Source organism: Schistocerca gregaria, chromosome 9, assembly GCF_023897955.1.
Source record: "Schistocerca gregaria isolate iqSchGreg1 chromosome 9, iqSchGreg1.2, whole genome shotgun sequence".
In the NCBI taxonomy this organism is placed as follows: Eukaryota; Metazoa; Arthropoda; class Insecta; order Orthoptera; family Acrididae; genus Schistocerca; species Schistocerca gregaria.
In genome coordinates this window covers 203094368-203106879 of record NC_064928.1, presented here as the reverse complement: position 1 = coordinate 203106879, position 12512 = coordinate 203094368, and the positions used below count along the sequence as shown (strand labels likewise).

Here is a 12512-nt window from a genome sequence, read left to right as displayed (position 1 = left end):
TCAATGTAACTTCAGCTGTGAAATATTTTTGAAATGCCGTACTTATAATTGCACAAAAAAATCAGTGTTAGTAATTCACCACAATCAGTACCGCCTCCCTGTCCAGGTCATATATTTTTTTCAAAGAAGTTGCATTTTTTAAATGTTCTCATTTATCAGCTAAAAGAATTTCATGTACATTCGAAAGTATTACGGTCATCACTGCACCGCTGAGCCTGTAATCAGCATATTTGTTATTTTGTTTATGACAGACCAGAATATATCACGCTCCACAGTTGCTGCTCTAGAGTTAGGACAATTTAATGTCTTTGTTGTGTGCACAGGGACCAAAGTTATCAGTTTTGCACTGGTCCAGATGATTCAGTGCCTAAGGGGCTGAATGTATCTTGCAGTGATTGTGTTTTTTTATTGGCATTGGGAGTTGCACTGCCCAATCAATTCGTGTAAACTTTTGCTAACAATAACACAGAGTAAGCACTCCACTTGCACTTACAACACGCAACACAACAAATAGAGTTCAGTACTCATTTCATAGATCAGATCGCATTTTAAGGTGATAGTGACGTTTATTATTTCATCTTTGTTAAAGAACGTTATATTACGATTATTATTATTTATAAAACACACACACACACACACACACACACACACACACACACACACACACACACACACACACACACACACACACACACACTGTCCCCTAACTTACACCTTCAAAGAAGGAACTCGCGTTTCAATAATAATAAAATATTTATTAGCATCATTATTTGTAGCAACTACCCACACCATCTTCTCAAACAACCCGAATCCTCTCACTATGGTGTACAGGTCTTGAATGACAAAACTCACACAATTGCTCTAGTTATGAATGAGAAAGGTTGGCAGAAGGATCTTGAGGGAGAGGGGAGGGAGGGAGTGACTTCTAATATAGCTCGCATGTTTGCTTCAAGTGTAACATGATGCCCCAGAAGCTGTATCAGCGACGTCGATATAAGACACCCTATAATCTGTTCTGTCCTCGAACTGCTGCTGATAACCTGTTAATATAGGGATTAGTTAAGAGCTGATACATGTTTTCGCCGCTGCAAACTCTACCACAATTGCAGCTGCATGGGAGAGTTCATTGATATGCAAAGAGGAGAAATCCCTCACTTCCCATTTTGAATACAACCCTCTGAATCCTTTTGCACAACCATACCACAACACCAAAATTATATTGGTTCCAGTGGGAATATTTTACTGTAGATAATGATGTGGGCGTCAAAAAATACGACACACATTATCTTTGCTTTGGATTTTGTCATTCGCACCTTCTTTAGTCTAGGCAAACCACGAGAGATCCAGTCTACACTTTGTCGTCTTTTAATAGGCTCGCTGGCCGGAGTGGCCGAGCGATTCTAGGCGCTACAGTCTGTAACCGCGCGACCGCTACGGTCGTAGGTTCGACTCCTGCCTCGGGCATGGATGTGTGTGATGTGCTTTGGTTAATTCTAAGTTCTAGGGGACTGATGACCTCAGCAGTTACGTCCCATGGTGCTCAGAGCCATTTGAACCATTTAATAGGTTCATATTGATAATGCCAAGTCTCGTCACCCATGATGATTTTTTCCAGAAAAGAACTGTCTGCTGTTTGCATTTGAATCAAGTCACAGCAGGTGCCCACGGACGGTTGCTTTTGTTCTGGAGTCGACGTGTGTGGGACAAACTTTTCACAGACTTTTTCTCTGCTTCAAAACATTCTAGCGAATGTCCTGAATACTTCGTTTAGAAATGTTCAGCCCTTAAGTGATAGCTCAGCATGGGAAATGATGCTCAGTTTTCAAAAGATTATGAACTTAATCAGTGAAACTTCCTTGCAGATTAAAACTGTGTCCCCGACCGAGACTCGAACTCGGGACCTTTGCTTTTCGCGGGCATGTGCTCTACCATCTGAGCAACCGAAGCACGACTCACGCCCGGTCCTAACAGCTTTACTTCTGCCAGTATCTCGCCTCCTACCTTCCAAACTTTACAGAAGCTCTCCTGCGAACCTGCAGAACTAGCACTCCTGAAAGAAAGGATACTGCGGAGACATGGCTTAGCCACCTCCTGGGGGATGTTTCCAGAATGAGATTTTCACTAGAAGTCAGGTTGTCCCACCTCAAGTTCGTCTGGAGGAAACACTGATTGAGTTTCCAGAATGAGATTTTCACTCTGCAGCGGAGTGTGCGCTGATATGAAATTTCCTGGCAGATTAAAACTTTGTGTCCGACCGAGACTCGAACTCGGGACCTTGCCTGCGAAAGGCAAAGGTCCCGAGTTTAGTCTCGGCAGGGCACACAGTTTTAATCTGCCAGGAAATTTCATATCAGCGCACACTCCGCTGCAGAGTGAAAATCTCATTCTGGAAACTCAGTGTTTCCTCCAGACGAACTTGAGGTGGGACAACCTGACTTCTAGTCAGCGTGGGATTTTTTCTTTTCATACCAGGAGGGGTGAGGTGGATGTATACGTCTTGTGTGTGTGTGTGTGTGTGTGTGTGTGTGTGTGTGTGCACACTAGGAAACATCTCTCTCATTTATTTCCCGAGTTTTACAGAGGAATTGTGAATCTATTCCTACGCCCCTGCGTTTTGGAAGAAGGAGCCAAGAGTCCCTGCGCATAGTTACGTCCCTACGGTTGGCAACTAGGCTCTCTATAGCGCCGCCGGCTGGAAGCGCCTGCCCCCTTGCGGCCGCCGGCTGTACTACGTCTGAGATGCGTGGCGTCGCTGCGGCAATGGACGCCCAATCAGCATCAGACGTCGACGCCAGTCCCGCCGCAGCCAGACGCAACGGCCTACTTCTATCGTCGCTGCCTCATTGGTCGTCGCTGTCAAAATTGTGAAGCACTGAACATAGTGAAGACAACTAAAATAAACAGAAAATAAGAACGGCCCATCGTGCGCTGGGAGGCGGAACTGTGATCCAGTTCTGGCTTGTTTTTGTGAAAGGGAACTCACATTTGGAAGGACATAACCTGAACGGATCCATTCACGCTGGAAATGGTTAGTTTTATCGTAACAACAACTATAGTATTTTTGGCTTAACAACTAACTTTTGCGTAGTACATGTTGTATATAATATCGCATTGGCTATAACAGCGAAATCTAACGCTACCGTCTAAATTGTATATAAACGGTATATTTAAAAAATCGATGTCGCTTATTGCAAGTTATCTTACCAAACGGCGTACTCTTCATTCCATTTTCGGAGAAAAGTACCTGCTACTAGCTGTTTCTCGCAGCTGCATTCGCTTGTCAGTAAAATGAAAGGAATTGTTCGTATAGCTTCATTGCCCAGGAGGCATTAGAGTTTTCGGCCACTTGCTGCAAGTAATTCTTTTTATTTTATGCTAATTCGGCGATTTGAGTGCTGATATTATTGTTGTGGTCTTCAGTCCTGAGACTGGTTTGATGCAACTTTCCATGCTACCGAGTGCAAGCTTCTTCATCTCCCAGTACCTACTGCAACCTAAATCCTTCTGAACCTGCTTAGTGTATTCATCTCTTGGTCTCCCTCTACGATATCTACCCTCCACGCTGCCCTCCAATGCTAAATTTGTGCTCCCTCGACGCCTCAGAACATGCCCTACCAACCGCTCTCTTCTTCTTGTCAAGTTGTGCCACAAATTCCTCTTCTCCCCAATTCTATTCCATATCTCCTCATTAGTTACGTGTTCTACCCATCTAATCTTCAGCATTCTTCTATAGCACCACATTTCGAAAGCTTCTATTCTCTTCTTGTCCAAACTACTTATCGTCCATGTTTCACTTCCATACATGGCTACATTCCATGCAAATACTTTCAGAAACGACTTCCTGACACTTAAATCTTCACTCGATATTAACAAATTTCAATTTCTCTTCTCCAGAAACGCTTTCCTTGCCATTGACAGTCTACATTTTTTATCCTCTGTACTTCGACGATCATCAGTTATTTTGCTCCCCAAATAGCAAAATTCCCTTACTACTTTAAGTGTCTCATTTCCTAATCTAATTCACTCAGCACCACCCGACTTAATTCGACTACATTCCATGATCCTCGTTTTACTTTTCTTGATGAGAAAATGATGACCACACACACATACACACACACACACACACACACACACACACACACACACACACAAAGCGCGCGCACGCACGTGGGCGGTCAGTCCAAAGCGCATAGAATCCGGCCCGGTTGAGGATACTGCCAGGGATGGGGCAAAGCTAAGAAAAATACCACGATTTGTTGCCAGTTATAAGTACTTTTCTTGCGATGAGTGATGGTAGCGGTACTAAAGTAAAGTACGAACTTCCTAAAATTATTGAATACAGTTAAACTGAGGAAGAAAGAAAATAATTTGCGTGAAGTGCAAATTTTACGTCTGTATGGGCAATAACGTCAGATACCCTCACGATTCTGCCTGTTATACGCAGCTACGCTTCCATATAATCAAATACAGCCTCGCTAGAAGCCTCCCCCATGCTACATCTAAGGGCACAACGTCTCTCTGTCCTACATCATTTAAAGAACATAGTTGTGAGTCTTCAAACGTGCCAGAAGCTATAAGGGACGCGAGACGCTCAGTGACTAAAATGCGATGGGCTTGTGTCTGAAATTAGAATATAAGTATGGATTACAGACGTTGGGGGTTGTATTAGTGTTTTATTTATTATCTTGAATCGTCTTGTATATAACGCGTCAAACAATAAACGCAAATTCGTAGATATAACAAAGTTCAAAAGTCAAGGAGAAAGTAGTTTTTTCAAAGAGTAATTATTGTTCCATATTCTGCTTTATTTTCTTCAAATTAACAAAAGTCTCTAAACACTTTCTAAGGTAGCCTATGTTCTTCCCCAGCGGAAAGCTATCTTCATACCAAATTTCATCGAAATCGGCTCAGCGGTGTAGTTGCAAAAGCGTAACCGACACTTGCCTTCGCATTTACAATATTAGTATGGAAAGCATGGATATGGATAACGTCCTAGCTCATTTTTGTTTGTTACGTATTTGGAATTACAAACATTAATGAAACATTTATTTTTAAACTTTTTTTACTGCAGAGTGTTGGTTGCAAATCAGGCGTTAGAACGAATGCAAAATGCGCACTCACATTTTAAACGCAAAAAGCAGTTAAGTAGGGCAGTCTACTATAGTATGCTTATTGTATTGCATTTCAAGTTAAAGAAACTGGATGGAAGACTAAATGTCAATGTCTACCGTCGGTCCCTTCGATGTCGTTATAACCGGCTTTAACTGTATTACCCAGAATGTGTTACATGCTAAATTTAACTTGAATTTGGTATCTGATAAAAATCATCAGTCAGTGTGTGAATATTATACTAATATGTACCATAGTTTTGGCAGTTTATCTCAGTGGCTCGCAAAAGTGGAGCTTGAAAAGCTAACTAAACTAAGGTATCGGTATCTTGTTACCCACGTTCTCTAAGGTTCAAATGCGTTAGAGATATTCTGCTTTGACCAAAACTCAGTTTTTTTATTTTCTCTTTACTTGTAAATGAAGTGACGCCATCATCAGTCGGTGTCCCCATATTTCACTTAACTACACTCTGTGTTGTTAATCTCACTGACCATCTTCCGCAGTATAGCAGGTATGCAATAAATATTGTTACCTGCATTTTTAATTTGTTTGCTAGGTTTTCCCAAACTATCAAAACTATGAACTGATTCACAACATGCACAGTTTCACTAACTGAGATACATTAGGAAAACCAGAAATTGTTCTGCTCAGGTCAAAGACTTCGATATATATATATACTCCTGGAAATTGAAATAAGAACACCATGAATTCATTGTCCCAGGAAGGGGAAACTTTATTGACACATTCCTGGGGTCAGATACATCACATGATCACACTGACAGAAACACAGGCACATAGACACAGGCAACAGAGCATGCACAATGTCAGCACTAGTACAGTGTATATCCACCTTTCGCAGCAATGCAGGCTGCTATTCTCCCATGGAGACGATTGTAGAGATGCTGGATGTAGTCCTGTGGAACGGCTTGCCATGCCATTTCCACCTGGCGCCTCAGTTGGACCAGCGTTCGTGCTGGACGTGCAGACCGCGTGAGACGACGCTTCATCCAGTCCCAAACATGCTCAATGGGGGACAGATCCGGAGATCTTGCTGGCCAGGGTAGTTGACTTACACCTTCTAGAGCACGTTGGGTGGCACGGGATACATGCGGACGTGCATTGTCCTGTTGGAACAGCAAGTTCCCTTGCCGGTCTAGGAATGGTAGAACGATGGGTTCGATGACGGTTTGGATGTACCGTGCACTATTCAGTGTCCCCTCGACGATCACCAGAGGTGTACGGCCAGTGTAGGAGATCGCTCCCCACACCATGATGCCGGGTGTTGGCCCTGTGTGCAGTCCTGATTGTGGCGCTCACCTGCACGGCGCCAAACACGCATACGACCATCATTGGTACCAAGGCAGAAGCGACTCTCATCGCTGAAGACGACACGTCTCCATTCGTCCCACCATTCACGCCTGTCGCGACACCACTGGAGACGGGCTGCACGATGTTGGGGTGTGAGCGGAAGACGGCCTAACGGTGTGCGGGACCGTAGCCCAGCTTCATGGAGACGGTTGCGAGTAGTCCTCGCCGATACCCCATGAGCAACAGTGTCCCTAATTTGCTGGGAAGTGGCGGTGCGGTCCCCTACGGCACTGCGTAGGATAGTACGGTCTTGGCGTGCATCCGTGCGTCGCTGCGGTCCGGTCCCAGGTCGACGGGCACGTGCACCTTCCGCCGACCACTGGCGACAACATCGATGTACTGTGGAGACCTCACGCCCAACGTGTTGAGCAATTCGGCGGTACGTCCACCCGGCCTCCCGCATGCCCACTATACGCCCTCGCTCAAAGTCCGTCAACTGCACATACGGTTCACGTCCACGCTGTCGCGGCATGCTACCAGTGTTAAAGACTGCGATGGAGCTCCGTATGCCACGGCAAACTGGCTGACACTGACGGTGGCGGTGCACAAATGCTGCGCAGCTAGCGCCATTCGACGGCCAACACCTCGGTTCCTGGTGTGTCCGCTGTGCCGTGCGTGTGATCATTGCTTGTACAGCCCTCTCGCAGTGTCCGGAGCAAGTATGGTGGGTCTGACACACCGGTGTCAATGTGTTCTTTTTTCCATTTCCAGGAGTATATATATATATATATATATATATATATATATATATATATATATATATATATATATATATATATATATATTACTCCAACTTGGTTTGATTTTGAGCGGTAAAGGCAGTTGCTATTCACAACTGAAATGTCTTAATTAGCAGGGTAGCTATTTCCTGTATGGAGCATTTGCTCTTAAATATATACCGTTTATAATACTGAGCTGTTCTGCAACTTTTAAGCTGTAGAAATTGTGTACAATATAATAACAACAGTGACCTGATTGTTTCTCAGTATAATCAGTAAGGAAGTGTTTCCCACAAAGGGAGTTCTGTAATCATGGGGAAACTACCAGCGAAAGGGAAGGTGGAATACAGTCTTTAAACACACACAAAACTGAAGAGATGAGACTGACTGAAGCATTTCAGAAGGAAAACTTTGTAGACTATAGTGAGATTCAACACTGTGAACATAGGGAGAATCGTTCAGAGACCGCGTTTTGAAAACTCACATCATTGGGTAGAATCGTCACGGATATAAGCAAACTAAAACATACACTCCAATAGTATGCTGCTATAACGAACCACTGCTAATGGCTATACAACATGTCCTTTATCGTCTTTTTATTTTGGCTTTGGGTTACAATGTCCATACAGCCAACAATGGTTATAAAGTGCCAAAGAAACATAATCGCAAAAAAGCAGAATAGCACAAAATGATGAAGTTAATATGTAAACACACTCTTAAAATAAAATAGCTCAATTAGACAAACTCAAGACAGACAGTGATGACAATGGCGTTGGTTCATGAAAAGAAAGACGTTTAATGCTACATAGTCAAATATCATTACGGGCGCAAAATAAATAGTGATGAGACGTATGTGTTGACCTTGGCTTCTTACAATATTAACAACAATTCGCAAATAAAAGTACAAATTAGTGCAAAAGAGGAGTATATTATATTGGTGTTATGTTATATAATGATATGTTTTACTTAAAATATGTACTGACACTGAATACATTTAAAGTAGTGTGAAATAGCTTTTATTTGACAACTGCTTCTAGTCTGTTAATTTTTGGAACATCATTACAAGTAAACCTGATTTACTGAATATTGTTAATTATGTTGTTTTTAGCTATAACACATCATATTACTATTTATAATCAGAACGTTGTGGTAGAATGTAAATATTTTAGTACTAATGGAGGTCACTCACTGAAAATTGGAAGCATTCAGTTGTCAACAGCACACACAAAAAAGGATAAAATTGCTAGCTTTCAGAATACATTCCCCCACAAGACAGAGTACACACACACACACACACACACACACACACACACACACACACACACACACACAAAATTTCCACATCACCATCATTCTGCACTGCTCTCGACTGACTCTGACAACCTAAATCAAACGCAAAGCCCATGTCGCTGCCACCCATCCCTCACACATTCCTTGACAGAAAACTGGCTGCCTCTCTCTGAGCTGCTTGCTACTCTTGCCAACCCCTCCTCCTTCCTCCCACCTCTCTCTCCCTGTAGCCATCCCAACTGACAATGGAAACCCCATCCCAGTCCATCTGACATACTGTACTCCTGGCGTTGTTCGTCCAGGAAACTGAGGTGTGTATGGGTGTGGGGGGGAGGGGGGGGGGAGGGGAGGGGGATGCGAATATGGCCATATGCTTTAGCTCAAGAAAGGATGTATTATGAAAGCTAGCTAGTTTTCTCACTTTTCTTTGTGTGTGTCCTGTTGTAAGCTCAACATTCTGCTTTTGGTGAGTGTCTCCTTTACCCCTAAAGTATTTATATTATTATTTACTTTTATTTTGCTGATCATTTAGTCCCTGTAGCCACTGCATATACATCCCAATCTCCTTCTGCCATCTCTGTGTCAATCTCCCCCTGCCCCTTTCGTTTCCATATCCTCTTGCCCACTATCTTTGTCTATCTCCTCCTTCCCCTCCCACCCCATCTCCTCTTTTCCCATTCTTGGTTCATCTCCTCCTCACCCCACAATCTGTCCATCTCCTCCTGCCCCCCTCTCCATCGATTCAACCCCCTCCCCCTCTTAACCCCCCCTCCCTCCCTCTCTCCCTCTCTCTCTCTCCCTCTCTCTCTCTCTCTCTCTCTCTCTCTCTCTCTCTCTCTCTCTTTACTGTTGTTGTAAACAAAACCTCAACTGGGAAACGAAGTCAGTTAAGATGAATGGATAAATCTATTGAGATCATTAATACAACAGGTGCAGGAGAGAGACGTCCATTCCGGGATCAGTGAGGATGGTAGCGTCAGTGAGATTATTTCTTGTAGTTTTAATCCGAGAATGGTTACAACAGCAAAGTTTCGAGTGACTTAGATTTAATAGTAGAGTAGCATTCTAATCATAAGTTGATTAACCATGAATATAACATTCCTCTTAAATCAATGTGCAATGGAGGAAACAAAACAGCACACTGTTGCGAATACAATTTTTATTTATTATTATATATATGGAGTAAGAATATATGTGGAAGGAACAATTTGTGTAATGCAGTACAACCCTGATATCTGTTAAAAAAGACTGCGAAAAAAGAAATGAAGTTGCACGTTTTCATGACACAGTATTTCTTTTCCTGCAGTCGGGTTTGACAGAAAATCGGTACGTTTTTAGTTTTTAAAATAAATACAAAGCCTATGTCCATCTGCATGTCACTGGAATATCATTTAACAATTTGTAGTAAAACTGTTAGGAACATTTTAGACTTCTGCTAACAATTTTTCCGCTTTATATATTAAATATGTATACTTATATATATTACATATACTTAAAAAATATATAGCCATTTTTTGTCTGAATGTTTATTAGAGCATCATGCAAAAATTTGAAATAAATTGGTCAATACCTTTTCATGATTTTTGCTAACAGTGTTTCCCCTTTATACATTACATATATATTACTAACGATACATAATTAAAAATTTAGCCTATGTCTGTCCGAAAGTTTATTAGTGTATTGTGTGAAAATAAAAAATAATTCGGCCAATAACTTTTGGAGACTTTTGGTAACAACTTCAAACTACAACTTGCCTTTATATGGTAGTGTATATTATCACTGACTTGTCCCATGTGATATATACAAACAGTGCACTAAAAATAATTTCTTGGATGAAATAAATAAATAAATAGTTTACAGAATGAGTAGCCAACAAAATAGTCCTTTTAGTGTGATATGAATTTAGCTGTTCTGTATGTAAAGACAGCTTATAAAAAGAATCTAGGTTCTAGGAGTAAAAATGGAAAATAACTATAAACTTGAGTTCCCTACCGATTGGGTCTAAGCATGTATGGAACAATTAGCACTGGCTTAATTGCCAACTTCCATTCAAGAATTATAAGTTTGTTAAAGCTTTCGGCAAATAAAACAGTTACATTTCAAATACAGGCTAGAATTCCCGTGTCCGAAGACCTAGAACATTTTACCTAATTTTTGTTGTGTATGCTTTGTTCACGGTTTGTTCTTTGTACTATGTCTTCAAATATTTTTTCTTCCAGGAAACGCCCCCAAACCAACAAACAAGTTCTGCCTGTGGTGGGACTACAATCGGACAAGGGCCAGTAAGTAATATTAATATCAGCAGTTATATTTAGTTTGTGGAGAACATTTCAAAAGTAATAAGAAAACGACTCGTATCCATCTAAATCTACGTGATTACTCTGCTATACACAATAAAGTGCCTGGCAGATGGTTCAATGAACCACCTTCGATCTGTCTCTCTACCGTTACACTCTCCAACGGCACGCGGGAAAAGCGAGGGCTTAAACTTTTCTGTGCGGGCCCTGATTTCTCTTATTTTATCGTGATGATCATTTCTCCCTATGTGGGTGGGTACCAACAGAATGTTTTCGCAATCGGAGGAAAAAACTGGTGATTGAAATTTCATGAGAAGATCCCGTCGCAACGAAAAACGCCCTTGTTTTATTGCCACTCCAATTCACGTATCATGTCTGTGACAGTATCTCCCCTATTTCGCGATAATAAAAAACAAGCTGCCCTTCTTTGTACTTTTTCCGAGAGTTCCACCTGACGCGGATCCCACACAGAACAGCAATACTCCAGAATAGGGCGGACAAGCGTGGTGTAAAGTGTCTCTTTAGTAGACCTGTTGCACCTTCTAAGTGTTCTGCCAATGAATCTCTGTCTTTGGTTTGCTCTACCCAGAATATTATCTATGTGATAGTTCCAATTTAGGTTTTTTGTAATTAAATCCCTCAGTATTTAGTTGAATTTACAGCCTTCAGATTTGTGTGACTTATCGCGTACTCGAAATTTAGCTGATTTCTTTTAGTACTCATGTGAATAACTTCTCACTTTTCCTTATTCAGGGTCAATTGCCACTTGTCGCACCATTTTGCAAGTCGTTTTCATCATCTGATGACTCTACAAGACATTAAATGACAGCATCATCTGCAAACAATCTTAGACGGCTCCTATATCGTTAATATAGATCAGGAACAATAGAGGGCCTATAACACTTCCTTGGGGAACGTCGGATATTACTACTGTTTCACTCTATGACTTACCGTCTGTTACTACAAATTGTGACCTTTCTGACAGGAAATCACGAATCCAGTCACACAACTCAGGCGATACTCCGTAGGCACGTAGTTTGAGTAGAAGATGCTTGTGAGGAACGGTGTCGAATGTCTTCTAGGAATCTAAAAATATGGAATCAATTTGACATCCCCTGTCGATAGCACTTATTACTTCATGAGCTACAAAGAGCTAGTTGAGTTTCACAAGAACGATATCTTCTGAAACCGTGCTGACTATGTGTCAATAAATCGTTTTCTTCGAGGTACTTCATAATATTCGAATACAGTATATGTTCCAAAACCCTACTGCAAATCGACGTTAGTGAAATAGGCCTGTAATTCAGCGGATTAGTCTTACTTGCCTTTTTGAGTATTGGTGTGATTTGAGCAATTTTCCAGTCTTTAGGTACGGATCTTTCTGTGAGCTATTTTATCAGCATACTCTGAGAGGAACCTGACTGGCATACAATCCGGACCGAAGGCCTTGCCTTTATTAAGGTATTTAAGCTGCTTCGTTACTCCGAGAATATCTACTTCTATGTTTATCTTCTTGGCAGTTGCTCGTGGTTGGAATTCAGGACTATTTACTTCGTCTTCTTTGGTGAAGGAGTTTCGGAAAACCGTGTTTAATAACTCTGCTTTAGTAGCACTGCCATCAGTGACTTCACCGTTTTTATCGCACAATGGAGGTATTGATTGCGTCCTGCCACTGGTGTGATTTATGTATGACCAGAATCTGTTTGGGTTTTCTGCCAGATTTCGAGAC

At 41.8% G+C, this 12512-nt stretch overlaps 1 protein-coding gene across 2 annotated transcripts in view; it reads left to right on the top strand.

Moving 5' to 3' along the window:
- Positions 1–2767: 2767 nt before the first annotated feature.
- Positions 2768–12512, top strand: part of LOC126291807 (uncharacterized) — a 108752-nt gene continuing 99007 nt past the window's right edge. For both annotated transcript variants that reach the window (XM_049985504.1, XM_049985503.1), the window contains exons 1-2: positions 2768–3028; positions 10706–10768. In XM_049985504.1, coding sequence (XP_049841461.1) covers positions 3026–3028; positions 10706–10768 — 66 coding nt within the window. In that variant the 5' untranslated portion in view covers positions 2768–3025. The remainder of the gene's footprint in view (positions 3029–10705; positions 10769–12512) is intronic.